This window comes from Oncorhynchus gorbuscha, linkage group LG10, assembly GCF_021184085.1.
Source record: "Oncorhynchus gorbuscha isolate QuinsamMale2020 ecotype Even-year linkage group LG10, OgorEven_v1.0, whole genome shotgun sequence".
NCBI classification, from domain to species: domain Eukaryota; kingdom Metazoa; phylum Chordata; class Actinopteri; order Salmoniformes; family Salmonidae; genus Oncorhynchus; species Oncorhynchus gorbuscha.
In genome coordinates, this window is record NC_060182.1 from 48,140,617 (window position 1) to 48,163,394 (window position 22,778).

At 46.6% G+C, this 22,778-nt stretch overlaps 1 protein-coding gene across 2 annotated transcripts in view; it reads left to right on the forward strand.

Moving 5' to 3' along the window:
* The window catches only part of LOC124045192 (chemokine-like protein TAFA-5), a 60,426-nt gene that overhangs the window by 12,512 nt on the left and 25,136 nt on the right, over positions 1–22,778 (forward strand). For both annotated transcript variants that reach the window (XM_046364444.1, XM_046364445.1), the window contains exons 2-3: positions 5,431–5,580; positions 10,259–10,386. In XM_046364444.1, coding sequence (XP_046220400.1) covers positions 5,431–5,580; positions 10,259–10,386 — 278 coding nt within the window. The remainder of the gene's footprint in view (positions 1–5,430; positions 5,581–10,258; positions 10,387–22,778) is intronic.

A 22,778-nucleotide genomic window follows, 5' to 3' on the forward strand; every position in this document is an offset into this window, starting at 1 on the left:
TTGCATTAGCGTAGCCTCTTCTGTAGCCTGTCAACTATGTGTCTGTCTATCCCTGTTCTCTCCTCTCTGCACAGACCATACAAACGCTCCACACCGCGTGGCCGCGGCCACCCTAATCTGGTGGTCCCAGCGCGCACGACCCACGTGGAGTTCCAGGTCTCCGGTAGCCTCTGGAACTGCCGATCTGCGGCCAACAAGGCAGAGTTCATCTCAGCCTATGCCTCCCTCCAGTCCCTCGACTTCTTGGCACTGACGGAAACATGGATCACCACAGACAACACTGCTACTCCTACTGCTCTCTCTTCGTTCGCCCACGTGTTCTCGCACACCCGAGAGCTTCTGGTCAGCGGGGTGGTGGCACCGGGATCCTCATCTCTCCCAAGTGGTCATTCTCTCTTTCTCCCCTTACCCATCTGTCTATCGCCTCCTTTGAATTCCATGCTGTCACAGTTACCAGCCCTTTCAAGCTTAACATCCTTATCATTTATCGCCCTCCAGGTTCCCTCGGAGAGTTCATCAATGAGCTTGATGCCTTGATAAGCTCCTGGGCGACTTTAACCTCCCCACGTCTACCTTTGACTCATTCCTCTCTGCCTCCTTCTTTCCACTCCTCTCCTATTTTGACATCACCCTCTCACCTTCCCCCCCTACTCACAAGGCAGGCAATACGCTCAACCTCATCTTTACTAGATGCTGTTCTTCCACTAACCTCATTGCAACTCCCCTCCAAGTCTCCGACCACTACCTTGTATCCTTTTCCCTCTCGCTCTCATCCAACACCTCCCACACTGCCCCTACTCGGATGGTATCGTGCCGTCCCAACCTTCGCTCTCTCTCCCCCGCTACTCTCTCCTCTTCCATCCTATCATCTCTTCCCTCTGCTCAAACCTTCTCCAACCTATCTCCTGATTCTGCCTCCTCAACCCTCCTCTCCTCCCTTTCTGCATCCTTTGACTCTCTATGTCCCCTATCCTCCAGGCCGGCTCGGTCCTCCCCTCCCGCTCCGTGGCTCAACGACTCATTGCGAGATCACAGAACAGGGCTCCGGGCAGCCGAGCGGAAATGGAGGAAAACTCGCCTCCCTGCGGACCTGGCATCCTTTCACTCCCTCCTCTCTACATTTTCCTCCTCTGTCTCTGCTGCTAAAGCCATTTTCTACCACTCTAAATTCCAAGCATCTGCCTCTAACCCTAGGAAGCTCTTTGCCACCTTCTCCTCCCTCCTGAATCCTCCTCCCCCTCTCCCCTCCTCCCTCTCTGCAGATGACTTCGTCAACCATTTTGAAAAGAAGGTCGACGACATCCGATCCTCGTTTGCTAAGTCAAACGACACCGCTGGTTCTGCTCACACTGCCCTACCCTGTGCTCTGACCTCTTTCTCCCCTCTCTCTCCAGATGAAATCTTGCGTCTTGTGACGGCCGGCCGCCCAACAACCTGCCCGCTTGACCCTATCCCCTCCTCTCTTCTCCAGACCATTTCCGGAGACCTTCTCCCTTACCTCACCTCGCTCATCAACTCATCCCTGACCACTGGCCACGTCCCTTCCGTCTTCAAGAGAGCGAGAGTTGCACCCCTTCTGAAAAAACCTACACTCGATCCCTCCGATGTCAACAACTACAGACCAGTATTCCTTCTTTATTTTCTCTCCAAAACTCTTCAACGTGCCGTCCTTGGCCAGCTCTCCCGCTATCTCTCTCTGAATGACCTTCTTGATCCAAATCAGTCAGGTTTCAAGACTAGTAATTCAACTGAGACTGCTCTTCTCTGTATCACGGAGGCGCTCCGCACTGCTAAAGCTAACTCTCTCTCCTCTGCTCTCATCCTTCTAGACCTATCGACTGCCTTCGATACTGTGAACCATCAGATCCTCCTCTCCACCCTCTCCGAGTTGGGCATCTCCGGCGCGGCCCACGCTTGGATTGCGTCCTACCTGACAGGTCGCTCCTACCAGGTGGCGTGGCGAGAATCTGTCTCCTCACCACGCGCTCTCACCACTGGTGTCCCCCAGGGCTCTGTTCTAGGCCCTCTCCTATTCTCGCTATACACCAAGTCACTTGGCTTTGTCATAACCTCACATGGTCTCTCCTATCATTGCTATGCAGACGACACACAATTAATCTTCTCCTTTCCCCCTTCTGATGACCAGGTGGCGAATCGCATCTCTGCAAGTCTGGCAGACATATCAGTGTGGATGACGGATCACCACCTCAAGCTGAACCTCGGCAAGACGGAGCTGCTCTTCCTCCCGGGGAAGGACTGCCCGTTCCATGATCTCGCCATCATGGTTGACAACTCCATTGTGTCCTCCTCCCAGAGCGCTAAGAACCTTGGCGTGATCCTGGACAACACCCTGTCGTTCTCAACTAACATCAAGGCGGTGGCCCGTTCCTGTAGGTTCATGCTCTACAACATCCGCAGAGTACGACCCTGCCTCACACAGGAAGCGGCGCAGGTCCTAATCCAGGCACTTGTCATCTCCCGTCTGGATTACTGCAACTCGCTGTTGGCTGGGCTCCCTGCCTGTGCCATTAAACCCCTACAACTCATCCAGAACGCCGCAGCCCGTCTGGTGTTCAACCTTCCCAAGTTCTCTCACGTCACCCCGCTCCTCCGCTCTCTCCACTGGCTTCCAGTTGAAGCTCGCATCCGCTACAAGACCATGGTGCTTGCCTACGGAGCTGTGAGGGGAACGGCACCTCAGTACCTCCAGGCTCTGATCAGGCCCTACACCCAAACAAGGGCACTGCATTCATCCACCTCTGGCCTGCTCGCCTCCCTACCACTGAGGAAGTACAGTTCCCGCTCAGCCCAGTCAAAACTGTTCGCTGCTCTGGCCCCCCCAATGGTGGAACAAACTCCCTCACGACGCCAGGACAGCGGAGTCAATCACCACCTTCAACCCCACCTCTTTAAGGAATACCTAGGATAGGATAAGTAATCCTTCTCACCCCCCCCTCCCCCCCTTAAAATATTTAGATGCACTATTGTAAAGTGGCTGTTCCACTGGATGTCATAAGGTGAATGCACCGATTTGTAAGTCGCTCTGGATAAGAGCGTCTGCTAAATGACTTAAATGTAAATGTAATGTAAATGTAACTCAGAAAATGCTTCTGGTTGTGGGTGTGTGGTTTCAATTGCCTCACTCAAATAACATCACTGCAACTATATTGCTGAGTCCCAGGATTTCAACATAGGAATGAGACTCACACATGCAGATTAAGTTACATAGTGCTAGTTTGAGCTGCAGCCAGCCAGGTCAAAACTAAAATATATGCATTCATAAAAATATCAGAATTTAAGCCATAGTTAAAACATGTTTTTGATCCCATACCTTTTGCTTGGGGTATACAGTATTTACAGAATATTGAATTATTGAAACTTAAAAGTCATACAATAAGTTTACACAAAAATCTTGCACATTTGAAATCACACTGCGCTGTGAATTTGCTTTGAGGTTTGTGTGTGTGTGCATGTGTGTGTGTGTGTATATGTATCCATGCATCTCTGTAAGTGGGTACGTTTGTTTGTGTGTGACTCAGTGATAAGGTCATTTTCCCGGGAAGTGCTAGTCACTCTACTCGGTAGCGGGTGCCAGCGCCTGTAGATGTCATCTGTGATGGAAACCAGAGCGTGGGCGACCCCCCCCCTCCCCCTGCCATCCCTCACTCTGTGGCCCGCCGTAAGTGCATTTCATAATCTGAAATAGAGGCGAGACCAAGCTTCTCTGTGCCACCGAGTGACAGAAACCCCCTGTCATATGAATTAACTCCTGCTCCTCGTGATGGATTGGGCTGCAGTGGCTTAGGGCACATTAAGAAGCCTGTAATCCTCCGCACTGTCTCCCTTCATCTCTCCCTCCATCTCTCTCTCCCTCCTCCCTCTCTCCTCTAAGCTTATCACATGTGGTCCCATTCATCTGGTTGCTGTTGACTCATGGGGAGAACATTGATATCAAATGGCACAGCCGTAACCTCCAGGAGTGGGGGATTTGCTGGATGTTTGTGTGTGGAGGGGGGGGGGACTATTATGTGTCCGAATACTCATACTTGCATCCTAAATAGTAGGCCGTTTTAGTATGCAAAAAATTAAGTTTAATAGAATGTGACATTTAGAAAATGAGGTCTACTTTATGTAGTGTTTGAGAGATAAGCAGCAAGTTATTATGCACTCCCGGTTAAAATGGTATGCACGTGTTCAGTACGTTATATTGGAAATATGTATCTGATTGGATGCGCATAGTTTTATTGGCAGGCCTCATTGGTTGTTGGCCAAGGTATTCAATTGTGTTTCCTTTGAGCGGGTGCAGATGGACTCGGCCTGGAACCTGCTATGTAGTATCTACTGTCATCTTGGAAATAAACCTCTTCGTGATGTTACTGCTTTTTCCTGTCAAGTTCCTCTTTACAACAACTAAAAATAACCCGCTTCCATTACCCGGGGATGCAACACTTTAAATGCCCAGATGTCATAATCATTTCGGCTTTGACAACAGCTGATTAATTAGATATGGGGATGCAGCACACTGCATTCCAATGCATTGGAAGAGGGGCTGCGAGTTTTGAAAGCTATATTTCCAAGTAAACAACAAAACAACTTGGAAGATGGCGAATAGCGAAGCTTCTGTGGTGGTGTAAGTCGTTTTTATGTGTAACTATTATTTCTTTATTTTTGGTCAAGTCCTTTTTTAAAACCAAAGTGGATTTCTTTTCTAATTGAAATGTGTTTTTTGTTTACATGATATTTGTACATGTTATGTTGGTGTGTGTTTTACGTTCAACATTTCAACAACAACAAAAAATTACACTCGCACACCTGAGCTATCTTGTTGCAGGTGCATGGTAACAGTTTATATACGTCAAATTTCTTTTTTACCTGCTCTTGCTAGTATCACTTTTTTATTCAAGCTTACGTTTCGGCCTCTTGGCCTTCATCAGAGCTTTCTGCTCTTTGCTCTCTTATGATCGAAATTAACCATCTATAGTAATAATATTAACGCTTTACCGGTACCGCATACCCCCACTACCCCTGTTTGAACTGCATTGTGGGATGAGGTGAAATAATGCCTCAAGCCAGGAAGTGGAGCTTGAAGTTAACCTTCATGGAGCAACCTTGTTCATCTTAATATTTCATTTCTGGCAAAGACATAAAGAAGCACCCATGACCTAAAATTTGAGCAAGGGCATATTCCATTGATTCCACTGTGCCATGCAGCTCAATCATGCGCATCTGAAGTATTTTGAAATAAAACAAATGCTATTTGAATGCAGGTCTGGATGAGAGCTTCTGCTGAATGACTGTAACGTAACAGAGACGGTGTCTGAAATGGCATCTTATTCAATTCAACGGTCAAAAGTAGTGCACTGCATAAGGAGTATAGGATGCCATTGAAGACAGACCATGTAATGGACTCTTCCTTTGTTGTCTCTGCAGGCCAGTTGGCTGTGGGCACCTGTGAGATTGTGATGCTCAACAGGGACAGCAGCGTGCCCAGATGCACCATCGCCCGTCAGACTGCCCGCTGTGCCTGCAGGAGAGGCCAGATCGCTGGCACCACGAAGGCCAGGCCAGCCTGCGTCGACGGTAAGTGTCAACAATTGCGGTTAGTTTTCAGAAATCCTCATTGGAGGATTTTGGATTTCATGCTTATTCCCTCCTGATTCTAGGAATCTACCAACTGGGATTTCTGGAAAAAATAGGTAATTTTGCAACCCTAGCTATATCTCTCCATGGTCATCTTCATCTTACATGGAGATCAACCACACTTGACCACCCCCCTGCCCCTGTCCGCACTGCTCTGCAGTACATAAACAACAGGACATATCTGGCGTATCTGGTACCACACAGTCTTTGTAATACTGTCTCTGCCTCCTGCGATGCTAATTAACTAAGAGAGAACTATGATTATAGAATAAGGAAATGGATTATTATTGGCTGCTAGAGTTGTAATGGTTCACCGTGCTGGCCGTGCTGCTGCTCAAGTTTCAACTGTTCTGCCTGTGATTATTATTATTTGACCATGCTGGTCATTTATGAACATTTGAACATCTTGGCCATGTTCTGTTATAATCTCCACCCGGCACAGCCAAAAGAGGACTGGCCACCCCTCATAGCCTGGTTCCTCTCTAGGTTTCTTCCTAGGTTTTGGCCTTTCTAGGGAGTTTTTCCTAGCCACCGTGCTTCTACACCTGCATTTCTTGCTGTTTGGGGTTTTAGGCTGGGTTTCTGTACAGCACTTTGTGATATCAGCTGATGTACGGAGGGCTATATAAATACATTTGATTGGATTTGATTCACCAAACCCATGGTTTGGTACGTATTGCGGTTTTGGGGTCACGGTTTGGTTTCAGTACAGATGAAAAATTAAATGCCAATGTTCAGCATTCACAATGTTCCTTGCATAGTCTGTTGTGACCAGATTGTTATGTTGGGCCTCACAAGTTTCCACTCTGATGCTGCATTTGTAACCATGTGGGAGGTGGGGAATTTACCAGTGGTGAAGTCTTAAATACCAGTCGGATGCATTCATGTGATTTGAACTCTTTGGGAAATGCTGATTGGCTAATTGCCAACAAGCTGTGTCAACCATAAACTAAAAGTACAGCTATCATCCTTGAAAACAAATTATAGAGTTCAAAAACCACATTAATAGATTGCTTTTTATAAATAATGTTTTGTTGCATTTAACTGTTGAAAATGCCGATATCGTGTCCATTTCCTTAGTAGGTGACGTCAGAGGTCACTGTGGGAGAAGTGGGTGCTCAGGATGATCGTTTCAAGTTTTAATGTCAGATGCACAAATACAGTGAAATGCCTTTCTTGCAAACTCAAAACCAAACAATTCAATAATCAAATAAGAATGGAATACTAGAAAAATGTGGAAGCTCACCTCACCCCCTACCCCTTACCCTAACCCCTATCCTTAAACATAACCAGAGACCATCCTAGAGAAATGAACGACACTCGGGACGCACAAGTCTGAGCCCACAGGAACGTGACAGGTGCATGCGCGGCGGCTGCTGCCTCTAATGCGAAGGTCTTGGCCATCTCCGTTCTACATGCCCAGAGTTGACGGGAAATGTCGGGGCTCACCAGGACAAGCTGTGCAGTTAGACCCCAGCTACCCGTTCACCGTCCAACACTACCCACAACCCTCCATTGGGACAACCGTCAGCACCACATTCGAACCTTCGTGGACTCCGGGGACGTGGATAATTTCAATGACCAAGACTTCTCCAGATAATTACAAATCCCCTGCGTGAAATCACCCATCCCTTTGTAGATTCAAGCCCTCGGTGGACGCCCCATCGGCTCCGGCCAGGTGGAATATCAGACCAAGCCCAGTCCACCGCAGTTTAGGGTGAACCACTCTAAGACTTTTACTTTTCTGTTGATTACTGCTCCCGAGAACCCCCTTATCCTAGGGTACCCCTGGCTAGTGCTACATAACCCACTATTCTCCTGGTCAATGGGACACCTACTAGATGCCTAAGACCCCCACCAAGAGCCTCGCTGTGTTCACCCGGCATCCATTGAAGACCAAGACTTTTCCCCTCTCCCCCCCGAGGACTTCGACCTCTAGGTGGCCTTCAGTAAGAGGCAATCCATCCAATCCCTCCTCATCCATATGACTGCGCTATAATACTCCTACCCGGCTCTACCCCTCCCTGGGGCCGTCTGTACTCCCTCTCGACCCCTGAAGCAACCGTCATGGACAATTACTTCCGGGAGTCGCTAGATGCAGGTTTCATTTGATCGTCTACATCCCCAGGTGCTGCAGGCTTCTTCTTCGTGGGAAAGGAGAATGGAGTTCTGCATTCCTGCATCGATTACAGAGGGCTGAACAGGATTATGATTAAGAATCGATGAAAAATCAGGCTATAAATTCAGCTGTCTGACTCAAAAGGCATAGGCCTACAATGCAGTGTTTATCTAAATATTTGTTTAATTTATTCCTTCAGGTTGACAGTGCAGACTGAACCTGTAAGGTCCTGGGTGTCGTGAGGGTGAAATCAGGCACAGGAAAGCAGAGAGTTCAATAAAGTGCTCCTTTAATGCACACACGGTGAACCACGGCCACCCCACTTTTGGGTGCTCAAACAAAATGCCCCAGATACAGGGAACGAAAACAGTCTAGCACTAGATATACAAACACGTACGTCTGTAGCAAACACCAGGGTTACAATAATCAATTCCGCACAAAGAAACGGGCGGGCCGGCTGACTAATAAAGCCCAACTAATTACAACCAACTCAAAACAGGTGTTATCAATAAACACATAAGGAGGGGGAGAAAAGAATCAGTGGCAGCTTGTAGGCCGGCGACGACGAACGCCCAGCGCCACCCGAACGGGAAGGGGAGCCACCTTCGGTCGGAGTCGTGACAGAACCAAAGTCCCTGTACGGGACAGGTCGGTACAAATACATTCTATGTCCTTTTTTCTATGTTTTGTATTTCTATGTCTTGGCCTGGTATGGTTCTCAATTAGGGACAGCTGTCTATTGTTGTCTCTGATTGAGAACCATACTTAGGTACCCTTTTCCCCCCACCTGTTTTGTGGGAAGTTAACTTTGTAGTTACATCGCTTAATGGAATTACAGCTTAGAGTTGTAGTGAAGGGTGGTGCTGTCTAAAGGAAATATCTACCACAGCGCAAGTGCAACTGATCATTACTTGTGTTACCGTAGTGGGTTTGGGAACTTTGCCTGTAAATATAATTGTGGAGGTAAATGGAAATGTAGAGGACTTCATGGTTTGATGGTTATTCAGATTATCTTTCTATCATTTTCTCCTGCTCCCCCCCACCTCACTGTACTTCTGCCTGTGACATTAAAACTTGAAATATCATCTTGACTTCTCACACATGGTGACCTCTGATGTCACATACTAAAGAAATGGCCTATATAATGGCATTTATGACAGTTAAATACAGTCTGGGTGGGGGGCCATGATGACAGGTGTCACAGCTCTCCCTATGTGACTACTTTACCCTGGGTGATATTCAGAAGTACACAAAGTTCGAAAACGTTTTAAATGGAAAAATAAAATGACCGTAGCACCACCCCGTTTCACTCTGTTTAATAACGTTTTTTTCCTATTGGACACGACCCAGCTGATTCAGTCCGTCTTCCAGCCAGGCTTTGCTATAGCGCTCTGTTGGTCCTTCTGATGCACACTTTTTTAGCCCTTCAGCAGTTGGATTTGGCTGTCACATAATATAATCACATCTACGTTTATGAATGACTGATCAATCTATGCTTTGTTATGTCCGATGGGTCGTGCTGACAATCCAATTCGCAGAGGGAAATTGAATTGTCGGGCTGGATAGCTGGACTTTTTCAGCAGATGAAGGAATTGAGGAGTAAGCTAAAGGGAATTTCGAATGCTTTTGCCATTAAAGCTAGGTCTATGTGGTCTTTGAATCCCTTTTTTTACCCTTTTCCATTTGTAATATGATATTGGAAAACAGTTGGTGTTCAGTCAGCCGTTGTTCTGTGTGTGTGCTGGTGTGCATACTGGCATGTGTGTGCACGACCATACTAAGTCCCATGGAATAACAGATCTATACAGGACAGCAGTATCCAGCTCGAAGGGCCAACCTGACACACCCAATTATTGAAAACATAGACAAGGGGTTTACTTTACTGACATCATGTCACAATCACTAGGGACACAAACTCATTCACTCTCACGGGGGACATTTGCCACTGTAGTTCCTCTCTTTCAATTTGCCCACCATCATAAAGTCAGAAGGACCTTTTGGTAAACCGAAAGGAACAATAGTTCATGCCAGGTCCTGAGAGGACCGATTTAATCTTTGAACAGACTTGAACACACACAAACATACACACACACAGACACACACACCCAGTGTGAGGAACAATCAGTGTTAATTAGCGTCAACAAAGACTAATGCTAATTCATTGTTTTCCGGACAGATTATACGGCGAGCACAAGGGTGGCCACCATTACATTACATCTAGACTGATGACATTCAAAGGATCTAATCAAGAACCACTTTCACTCTCTCCTCTCTCTTCATCTTTCTCTATCTAGATGTCTATCATCTCTCTCTCTCTTCACTCTCTCATACTCTCCTTGCTCTCTGGTTTTTATTACTGTTAAAATGCACTAAAGTGTGAATTTAAACGTTGATATACAGTAGCTCAATTGAGCTTGGATCTAACTCTTGGTCCCACCCTCTCTCTCCCTCTTTCTGTCTCGCTGTCTCTCTCTCTCTCCCTTCTCTCTGTCTCCTTAGTGCGTATCGTAAGGAGTAGACAGTGGTGTGAGATGGCACCCTGCTTGGAGGGAGAGATGTGTGGCCTCCTCTTCAACCGCTCTGGTTGGACCTGTACCAAAGGTAGTGGCCACATCAAGACAGTCACGGTAAGACGTAGCCTTACAGAGTCATGTATGGAGTACACATTGAAACATGCAACTGCCATTAGCGTTGTAACAGGAATGGAGATAGGGGAATTTACATGGATTTTGAATAATGTGGATCTGTAACTGTTCTGTTATCATTGGTTGTAAATGACTTTGAAACACAATTATGATACAATAAGTGAGAGACAGTGAAAGGGAGTGTGTGAATGTGCATGCGTAAATAAATAAATCATATTTCTCCTGTTCCCAAGTCCAAATTTAGCCTACATTTGGTGTATCATTTTACTGCCTATTCCCTATTCGCACGGGACTAGTTGGTTATGTATCCTATTTATTGCCATGGAATGTCTGTTATTCCAGAGGACGATTTGGATGGGACGCATTTTATCTGCCCCCTGTAATAAAAAAATATGTTTTCTAGTCCAGAAGATAACAGGCTATACTGATAACATGAGCTTGTTTCCCAAATGTATAAACCGTAGTCTTTGGTATAATGTGGCCATAATAATAATCATTTGGATATTTTAGCGATCCACCGTAGAAGACGTCCCAAAAACATCCAAGATGGCATAGCAGTCAGACGTCTTTGTCCTTCGTCTTGTCGTGTCCCATGTATATATCTTTTTATGTTTTTCTTCGCCTATCTTTTTTATGTTTTTCTAAACCTCAACTTCAATATACTCTCCTGCAACCCACCTCACCTAATGTGGTGTGGACCTGTTTTTTCTAAAGTATTTTTCTTTACCTCGGAACTGGAATCCCCCAACAGAAGCTAGCCAGCTAACTAGCTACTAGCTAGTAGTCAGCGAACCACTGCTAGCGGTCATCAGCAAATCAACCTTTAGCTCAGAAAGCTCTCACCAGTTTGTACAACGCGACTCAAACCAGAGAGTACCAGACCTATTTTCTCTCCATATCCCCATATTCCCACTGCAAGCTCTGAACCTTTTCACCGGATCATCACAGCTAGCTAGCTGCAATCTGAGAGACTGTCTCGAAGCAAGCACCAATTAGCCTGGAGCTAACCCATGGTAGGCCCATTCTCCCGGCTAGCTGAAGAGGCTCATCAGCCACTCCTGGGCTACAATACCCGGACCCCTTATACTGCCGGGTATTATATGAGGCACGGAACACCGCCGATCCTTCACGACTGGATTAACGGCGTAACTTGCTCGAGGGGGTACTGAACTGGCCCCTATGCAGAGACGTCCCCTGAACGCCCATCTGCTATCCACGGCCCGCTAGCTGCTCGCCGAGGCCCGCTAGCTGTCGAGAGCATATTGGACTGTTAGCTGAATAGATCCATCAGCCAATTTCTTGGGCCACTATACCTATTTTGCCAATTGGACTTGGACCCCTCTGCTACTTGGAACCCTACTAATCCATCACAACTGGTCTATCGATGTCACCAAACGCGGAGGCTAAAACAGACTTTCCTCCTTCTCGACGTCCTTCTAAGGCCCTTCTGCTAGCTTGCTAGCCCCGGCCTGCTAGCTGTCTGAATCGCCATGTGTTCAGCCAGCCCAACCACTCACTGGACCCCTATGATCACTTGGCTACGCATGCCTCTCCCTAATATCAATATGCCTTGTCCATTACAGTCCTGGTTAGTGATTATGGTCTTATTTCACTGTAGAGCCTCTAGCCCTGCCCAATTTGCCTTAACCAACCATTTAGTTACACCTTCCACATATATGGTGACATCACCTGGTTTAAATGTCTCTAGAGACAATATCTCTCTCATCATTACTCAATGCCTAGGTTTACCTCTAATGTACTCACATCCTACCATACCTTTGTCTGTACATTATGCCTTGAACTTATTCTATCGCGCCCAGAAACCTGCTCCTTTTACTCTCTGTTCCGAACGAACTAGACGACCAGTTCTGTTAGCCTTTAGCCGTACACTTATCCTACTCCTCCTCTGTTTCTCTGGTGATGTAGAGGTTAATCCAGGCCCTGCAGTGCCTAGCTCCACCCCTACTCCCCAGGTGCTCTCATTTCTTGTCTTCCTTAACCGTAAAAGCCTTTGTTTCATGCATGTTAACATTAGAAGCCTCCTCCCTAAGTTTAATTTATTCACTGCCTTAGCACACTATGCCAACCCGGATGTCCTAGTCATGTCTAAATCCTGGCTTAGGAAGACCACCAAAAACCCTGAAATTTCCATCCCTAACTGCAACATCTTCCGACAAGATAGAACTGCCAAAGGGGGCGGTGTTGTAATCTACTGCAGAGATAGCCTGCAGAGTTCTGTCATACTATCCAAGTCTGTACCCAAACAATTTGAGCTTCTACTTTTAAAAATCCACCTTTCCAGAAACAAGTCTCTCACCGTTGTCGCTTGCTATAGACCCTCCTCTGCCCCCAGCTGTGCCCTCGACACCATATGTGATTTGATTGCCCCCCATCTATCTTCAGAGCTCGTGCTGCTAGGTGACCTAAACTGGGACATGCTTAACACCCCGGCCATCCTACAATCTTAGCTCAATGTCAAACAAATGATCAATGAACCCATCAGGTACAACCCCAAATCCATAAACACGGGCACCCTCATAGATATCATTCTAACCAACTTGCCCTCCAAATACACCTCTGTTGTTGTCAATCAAGATCTCAGCGATCACTGCCTCATTGCCTGCATCCGTAATGGGTCTGCGGTGGGTCTGCGGACCCTCATCACTATCAAACGCTCCCTGAAACACTTCAGCGAGCAGGCCTTTCTAACCGACCTGGCCCGGGTTTCCTGGAAGGATATTGACCTCCTCCCGTCAGTAGAGGATGCCTGGTTATTCTTTAGAAGTGTCTTTCTTCATCACCATCTTAAATAAGCATGCCCCATTCCAAAACTGTAGAACCAGGAACAGATATAGAACTTGGTTGTCTACAGACTTGACTGCCCTCGACCATCACAAAAACACGCTGTGGCGTGCTGCACTAGCATCGAATAGCCCCCGTGATATGAAACTTTTCAGGGAAGTTAGGAACCAATTTACACAGGCAGTTGGGAAAGCTAAGACTAGCTTTTTCAAGCAGAAATGTTCATCCTGTAGCACAAACTCAAAATCGTTCTGGAACTCCGTAAAGTCCATGGAGAATAAGAGCACCTCCTCCCAGCTGCACTGAGGCTAGGAAACACTGTTACCACCGATAAATCCGCTATAATTGAGAATTTCAAGAAACATTTTTCTACGGCTGGCCATGCTTTCCACCTGGCTATCCCTACCCCAAACAACAACCCTGCACCCCCCAAAGCAACTCTCCCAAGCCTCCCCATTTCTCCTTCACCCAAATCCAGATAGCTGATGTTCTGAAAGAAATGCAAAATAAGGACCGCTACAAATCTGCCGGGCTAGACAATCTGGACCCTCTCTTTCTAAAATGATCTTCCGAAATTGTTGCAACTCCTATTACTAGCCTGTTCAACCTCTCTTTCGTATCGTCTGAGATTCTCAAAGATTGGAAAGCTTCCGCGGTCATCCCCCTCTTCAAAGGGGAGACACTCTAGACCCAAACTGTTATAGACCTATATCTATCCTACCCTTCCTTTCTAAGGTCTTAGAGAAAGCCAGGTTAACAGATTACCGACCATTTCGAATCCCACTGTACCTTCTCTGCTATGCAATCTGGTTTCAGAGCTGGTCATGGGTGCACCTCGGCCACTCTCAAGGACCTAAACGATATCATATCCGCCATCGATTAGAGACATTACTGTGCAGCCGTATTCATCAACCTGGCCAATGCTTTCGACTCTGTAAATCACCACATTCTTATCGGCAGCCTCAACAGCCTTGGTTTCTCAAATGATTGCACAGCCTGGTTCACCAACTAAAACTATTCCACCTTTATTTAACAAGGTAACCTGCCGGAAAGACTACCGACCCGTAGCACTCATGTCTATAGCCATGAAGTGCTTTGAAAGGTTGGTCAATGCTCACCATTATCTCAGAAACCCTAGTCCCACTCCAATTTGTGTACCGCCTCAACAGATCCACAGATGATACAGTCTCTATTGCACTCCACACTGCCCTTTCCCACCTGGACGAAAGGAACACCTACGTGAGAATACTATTCATTGATGACAGCTCAGCATTTAACACCATAGTGCCAATGAAGCTCATTACTAAGCTAAGGATCCTGGGACTAAACACCTCCCTCTGCAACTGAATCCTGGACTTCCTGATGGGCCCCCCCCCAGGTGGTAAGAGTAGGTAACAACACATCTGTCATGCAGATCCTCAACACAGGGGCTCCTCAGCAGTGTGTGCTCATACCCCTCCTGTACTCCCTGTTCACCCATGACTGCATGGCCAGGCACGACTCCAACACCATCATTAAGTTTTCCGACGACACAACAGTGGTAGGCCTGATCTCCAACAACAACGAGACAGCCTATAGAGAGGTCAGAGACCTGGCAGTGTGGTGCCAGGCTAACAACCTCTCCCTCAACGTGATCAAGACAAAGGAAAAAGGAGGACCGAGCACGCCCCCATTCTCATCGAGGCTGTAGAGAAGCAGGTTGGGAACGTCAAGTTCTTTGGTGTCCTCATCACCACCAAACTATCATGGTCCAAACACACCAAGAGTCTTGAAGAGGGCACGACAACGCCTTTTGCACCTTAGGAGACTGAAAAGGTTTGGCATGGATCCTCAGATCCTCAAAATGTTCTACAGCTACAGACACACCTACTCATTCAAGGGTTTTTCTTTATTTTTTACAATTTTCTACATAGAATAATAGTGAAGACATCTTAACTATTAAATAATACATATTGAATCGTGTAAACTCGGCAAAAAAATAAACTAAGATACAACAACTGAGACATAAACTGAACAAGTTCCACAGACATGTGACTAACATAAATTGAATAATGTGTCCCTGAACAAAGGGTGGGTCAAAAGTAAACGTAACAGTCAGTATCTGGTGTGACCAACAGCTGCATTAAGTACTGCAGTGTATCTCCTCCGCATGGGCTTCACCAGGTTTGCCAGTTCTTGCTGTGAGATGTTACCCCACTCTTCCACCAAGGCACCTGCAAGTTCCCGAACATTTCTGTGCGGAACGGCCCTAGCACTCACCCTCAGATCCAACAGGTCCCAGAAGGGCTCAATGGGATTGAGATCCTGGCCCTTCGCTGGCCATGGCAGAACACTGACATTCCAGTTGTCACGAACCGGCTGGCTCAAAGCCCGTAACAAAGGGAGACAACGTGGAGATAAGGAGTAGCAAAATATGTATTTATTAACTAAAGCAACTAAGTATAATATAGAATGGTGTGTGTAATCAGTAATCAGTAGTGTAAGTGAGTGTTTTGCATGCATGAATGTGATAATGCAGGGTGATGAAAGGTGCCAAAGCAAACAAACAAAAGGCCACCAAGAACCACAACAGAATCTACAAAAGGTGTCTGCATGGAGAGAGTCTCCTCCATGAATGTTGAAGAGGTCTATTTATCCTGGGAGACACCTGGCCCAGGTGTTTCCCATGTAGCTGACGACCCTCTCAACTCCGCCCACCGGCATCCTAATAAGGAAACAAGAACAAAGACAGAATACGGCAGACAGAGTGGGAGGGTCGTCACATTCCCCCCCATAAAACCGGGGACCAACAAGGACCCCGGAACAAAATCCCAGCCTCCAAGCTCCAAATTGACACAGCCTCTGTGCCCCAAATTGATGAGGGTTTACGTGTTCACACTTACAATTTGCCCCAGCCAACCTCCTCCCCAGACCTCAGCAACCTTCGCACAGGAAGCAACATTTAAGAGGAAAGAAAACAAGACCAGGAGGGAGCAGACAGGACAGAGAGAACATGACAATACGAAACAATGGTTAGTCACGTAAACATTAGGAACAGGGCGCACGACAGAGCGCATCAGCAATCACGTTTTCAGTCCCCCGGATGTGCCTCACATCGAGATGGAATGATTGCAAAAATAAACACCATCGCATTATCCTCTGGTTTGGACACATCATGGACCTCAAAAAAGTGAGGGGGTTATGGTCGGTGTAGACCACAATAGGTACTACCCCCCACCCGACATACACTTCGAAGTGTTGTAGCGCCCAAATGAGTGCTAGCGCTTCCTTTTCAATAACCGAATAGTTCAACTGATAATCGTTAAACTTTTTAGAAAAGAAACTAACAGGCCTCTCAATCCCAGACACATCTGCTTGCAGCAAAACTGCACCTGCCCCCACATGACTAGCATCCACCTGCAAGGTAAATGACAAATCCATGCGAGGAGCAGCCAGCACTGGAGTTGAGGTAAGCAACCTCTTTGAATCTTCAAAAGCGTGTTGACAACGAGTAGACCAAACGTAAACAGCCTTAGCTTTCAGCATATCTGTCAAGGGAGCGACCACAGTAGAGAAGTTATTACAAAAACTACGGTAATAACCAATCATGCCCAAGAAACGCATCAGTTCCTTTTTAGTAGTTGGTGGTGGAAAAGCATCAATAGCCACCACTTTAGCCCGAACAGGACGCACTTCACCCTGCCCAACCACTTTTCCAAGGTATGTAACGGTCGCCTGAGCAAACTCACATTTTGCCAGATTGATTGTGAGGCGACCCGCAGCCAGACGTTCGAACAAGGCTTGAATACGGGACAGATGTTCTTCCCAAGTATCTGCATAGATCACTACATCGTCCAAATAAACAGCGCACCCGGTCAGACCGGCGACAACCCTGTTCATAAGTCGCTGAAAAGTGGCAGGTGCATTGCGCAGACCGAAACTCATAACTGAATACGAGTACAGACAAAAGGGTGTAATAAAGGCAGAGATTTCACGTGCCCTACTCGTCAGTGGCACCTGCCAATAGCCTTTTAACAGGTCAAATTTGCTCACAAACTTAGCTGCACCGACTTGATCAACACAGTCCTCCATCCGAGGAAGAGGAAATGAATCTGGCTTTGTGACACTGTTTACCTTACGGTAGTCCGTACAAAAACGGTTTGTTCCATCCGGTTTACTGACCAAGATACAGGGAGAAGCCCAACTGGAGAAAGAAGGCTCTGCTATCTTACTCTCCAGCATGTACTTGACCTCAGCATCCAGACAACGTAGTTTCTCTGAAGAAACTCTATAGAACCGCTGACGAATGGGGTCAGCACCTCCAATGTCAATATCATGTTCTATTAAGTTTGTACGTGTAGGTATATCAGAAAATAAACCTGGAAATCTCTGAATCAGACCAACCATCTCTTTCCGCTCATCAACAGGTAGGTGAGTGAGAAGACTGTCTAAAATATCCAGTGTTTCTGAATTTTTCAATCTACCCTGCAATATACAATCGCCAGGACCAGGAACATCTTCCTCCTCATGCACAGATCTAGCACGACAAGAACCCAAGGAAACAACGGTATCAGCCAAAAGAACAGGTTTACCGTCCTCTGTAGAATCCCACTGTTCAGTCTCAGAGGAACGTGCATAATAGGGTTTTAACAGATTTACATGGCACAGCTGGTGTGCTTTCCTCCGTTCTGGAGTGGCAACTAGATAATTTTGCTCAGTGTACTGGCGCAACCTTGAAATTTGGCTTGAAAAGGAGAACCAACAATTGGCAGCAGAGCAAGAACCTGGTCACCTGGACTAAAGTGACGAGGCTCAGTTCGGCGATCAAATATGCCCTTCATCCTCTCCTGTGAAGATGATAACTTCTCTTTAGCCATTTCACCAGCGGCATACAGCCGTCGCCGGAAATCACACACATACGAACACAGGGACTGAGGAGGCTCGGGAGACTTCCAGTCATCCTGGAGAACAGATAAAAGTCCACGCACCCTATGTCCAAACACAAGGTCATTTGGACTGAAACCTGTGCTCTCCTGTGAAACTTCCCTAGCGGCTAACAGTAACCAAGGCAACCCCTCCTCCCAATCCTTATCCATCTCAGTACAATAAGCTCTCAACAAAGACTTAAGTGTTTGATGGAAACGTTCCAGTGCTCCTTGACTTTGCGCGTGATAGGCGCTAGACACATTGTGTTTAATATGGAGCTGTTGAAGAACCTGACCAAACAGATTAGAGGTAAAATTAGATCCTTGATCACTCTGAATGACCTTAGGGATTCCAAACAATGAGAGAAACTGAGTCAAAGCTTTTAACACCGATTTAGTCGTGATAGATCGGAGAGGATAGGCAGCAGGAAACCTAGTGGTCTGACACATCACAGTGAACAGGTAACTGCTACCCTTTTTAGAACGAGGCAGAGGACCCACACAGTCAATAATCAGATACTCAAAAGGTTGGCTGAGTACAGGAATAGGAAACAATGGTACTGGTTTAATAGCTTGATTAGGCTTACCAGTTAATTGACAGGTGTGACAAGTTTTGATAAAATCAGAAACATCCCTCTTTAATCTAGGCCAAAAGAAATGTCTTAATATGCGATTGTAGGTTTTCCTCACCCCCATATGTCCAGCAACGTCGCTGTGAGAAGTTTCCAACACCAACTCACGAAGCTTAACTGGTACAACAACTTGACTAATTGCCTCCCCCAGAAAAACACTATCATGAGACACCCACTTTCTCATCAGGACATCCTCTTGGAGAAAATAGCCATGGGCGACATCTCCCAACTGTTCTATAGGCACAATTTGATCACGCAACTCTTCCAACGTGGGGTCATCCCGTTAAGCATTGATTAGATCTGAGCGGGTTACAGATAACGGGATAACAGGGAAAATAGTGACATACTTTGTATTATTATCATTAGTCGGCGCAGTGACTAGTTCGCCACGGCTCATAGAACGTGTCACTGCACACGCAGAGAACACCTCTGGGAAACTCTGTACACTCTCATCAGGAATCCCAACAAATGACGGCTTAGTGGAAACCACTAGAGATGGAAACACGACTGGCCATACACGCTCACCTGCCAAGTTATTCCCAAGGATAACGTCGATACCCTCAATAGGCAACGAAGGACGCACCCCCACAACAACTTCACCCTTCACCAGCCCACAATCCAACATCAGTTTATGCAATGGAACTGACAGAGTGTTCAAACCTATTCCCCTAATTAGAACACTATTCCCCGAATCAGTCTCAGTAGAAAAGGGTAACACAGACTCCAACACAAATGATTCAGAGGCACCTGTGTCTCTCAGGATCTTCACTGGCACTAGGTCTTTACTTCCTAACATAGACACAAAACCTTCTGTAATGAAAGGTAAATAGTCTGGATCAATATGGACTTTCACATTCTCCTGGGCCTGAGGAAATGAGTCAAGAATGAACTGATGTGGAACAGGTGCAGCTAACGCAGCAGGCTTAGATTTAGCGTAAGCACCCTTTGACCTGAGAAGTGGACATTCGTTTTTCCAATGACCTGAACCTTGACAGTAGTGACACTCCTGCCCAAAGTCAGCCTTACCATGGGAGTCAGGTTCAACCCTAGTTGAATAGAACTCTGCCCGAGAACCAAAGTATCTCGGTGAGCGAAGCCCAAATCTATCCGAACGCCCCCACTCTTTCCGAATACGGGGTTTTGCAAAGACACTTTTGTGAGTCAACACATACTCGTCTGCCAAAACCGCAGCTTCAGCAACATTCTTTACTTTCTGTTCATTAATATAAGTGGCAATACGATCAGGAATCGTGTCCTTAAATTGCTCTAACATAATCAGATCACACAGCCCTTGGAAAGTCACAACTGCAGAGGCGGAACACCAGCGATTAAACTGTAAAGATAACTGTCGCGCAAACTCAACATGAGTCTGGTTATCGTCCCTTTTTAAAGTTCTAAATCGTTGGCGGTAAGCCTCAGGGACCAATTCATAAATCTGTAACACAGCTGTTTTAACTTTATCATAACTGGCACTGTCGTGTACACTAAGAGCTGAATATGCTTCCTGCGCTTTACCAGTCAGCACACACTGCAACATTAAAGTGCGGTCAGAATCAGGCCAACTCCTAGCGTCAGCAACCCGCTCAAACAACGAAAAGAATGTCTCGGGGTCCCTTTCATTAAACCGAGGCAATAACCGCAAGTTCCCAACAATATCAAATGTCTCTGGGGCACGACCAAAAGCGGAACTACCCCTAGGTAAATCTGGGTCACCTTCCCAAAACAAACTCTCCCCTGAGATCTTTCCTTCCCTAACCAACTCTATACGTGCTTGTTGCAACTTGATTTTAGCGCGCTCCATATCTTGTTTAAATGCCAATTCCTTTTCATATTTCACACGATCATGCTCTAGCTTCTCACGATCATGCTCTAGCTTCTCACGATCATGCTGCCGATCATGCTCTAGCTTCTCACGATCATGCTCTAGCTGTAACAAAAGCAGTTCTTTCTGCTGTTCAAAAAGAAGGCTACTAGGACTAACCGATGGAATGGCCATTGTAACGTTATGGGGAGACAACAAATCCTCAGCAGAGGCTGGCCCGGTGGTAACTTCAAGAATACCACTCTCCATCAGATTGGCTTTCAATATCAACCTAATAGAATTCTTTAGACGTTTATCACTAATCTCAACCTTGTAGTGTTCCGCGACCTTCAACAGCTGTTCTTTAGTACCTAAATCTAACAATTCCTCTGATGGAGAGCGAATGAACTTATCTACATAAGACGCCATAATCACACAAAAAAAAATTATCGCTCTTCCCTTCTGCTGAGCACACCAGAACACAACCCGAGACTTGACAATCACCCTGAGCACCACAGAAGAGAGATGAGATATGGAGCTTCCCCAAAACCTACAATAACTCAACCCTAGTCTTCGTGCAGATTTGCGGTGGGAATTTACGCACTGTAGCCCGCTGGCAAGGAAATAGAACTCCCCAGCATGCTGGCAAATTCCACCAAGCCACGGATGTGCCCCCGAGACAACTGCTCAGTCCACAGACACCACACAAAAATAACAAACATTAACCATGCCCAACATATTCCAAAAAATGAAACACGTCGCTAAACCTATCAGGGGAAAAAGGCTATAGCTCCGGGTAGCAAGTTCCACTACCCTACCCAAATCTCCCACCGAGGTACACAGCAGATTACTCACTTCAGACTGACGTCCCAACAGAAAGTAGAACAAGAGTTCAGGCTAGGCAGGGCCTGGAAACTAACCATTATACTCTCTCCAACATAGCACACAAACCAAACAACAAAGGCAACCAATACTGGGCCGATCACACTCAAACACCATATTCAAACCAAACACGTACCTCCACGGTCTCCCAAACCAATAGTTCAAAGATCCCGGACGAGCCCCCACTTGTCACGAACCGGCTCAAAGCCCGTAACAAAGGGAGACAACGTGGAGATAAGGAGTAGCAAAATATGTATTTATTAACTAAAGCAACTAAGTATAATATACAATGGTGTGTGTAATCAGTAATCAGTAGTGTAAGTGAGTGTTTTGCATGCATGAATGTGATAATGCAGGGTGATGAAAGGTGCCAAAGCAAACAAACAAAAGGCCACCAAGAACCACAACAGAATCTACAAAAGGTGTCTGCATGGAGAGAGTCTCCTCCATGAATGTTGAAGAGGTCTATTTATCCTGGGAGACACCTGGCCCAGGTGTTTCCCATGTAGCTGACGACCCTCTCAACTCCGCCCACCGGCATCCTAATAAGGAAACAAGAACAAAGACAGAATACGGCAGACAGAGTGGGAGGGTCGTCACACAGTCTTGCAGGAAATCACGCACAGAATGAGCAGTTTGGCTGGTGGCATTGTCATGCTGGAGGGTCATGTCAGGATGAACCTGCAGGACGGGTACCACATGAGGGAGGAGGATGTCTTCCCTGTAACGCACAGCGTTGAGATTGCCTGCAAACCATGACAGACCCTCCACCTCCAAAACAATCCCTCTCCAGAGTACAGGCCTCGGCTTAACATTCATTCCTTTGACGATAAACGCAAATCTGACCATCACCCCTGGTGAGACAAAACCACGACTCATTAGTGAATAGCACTTTTTTCCAGTCCTGTCTGGTCCAGCAACAGTGGGTTTGTGCCCATTGGCGATGTTGTTGCCGGTGATGCCTGGTGAGGACCTGCCTTACAACAGGCCTACAAGCCCTCAGTCTATCCTTTCTCAGCCTATTGCGGATAGTCTGAGCACTGATGGTGGGATTGTGCGTTCCTGGTGTACTCGGGCAGTTGTTGCCTGCTGTACCTGTCCCGCAGGTGTGATGTTCAGATGTACCGATCCTCTGCAGGTGTTGTTACACGTGGTCTGCCACTTCGAGGATGATCAGAAGTGTCACAGTACGGACATTGCATTTTATTGCCCTGGCCACATCTGCAGTCCTCATGCCTCCATGCAGCATGCCTAAGGCATGTTCATGCAGATGAGCAGGGACCCCTCTTTTGGTGTTTTTCAGAGTTAGTAGAAAGGCCTCTTTAGTGTCCTAAGTTTTCATAACTGTGACCT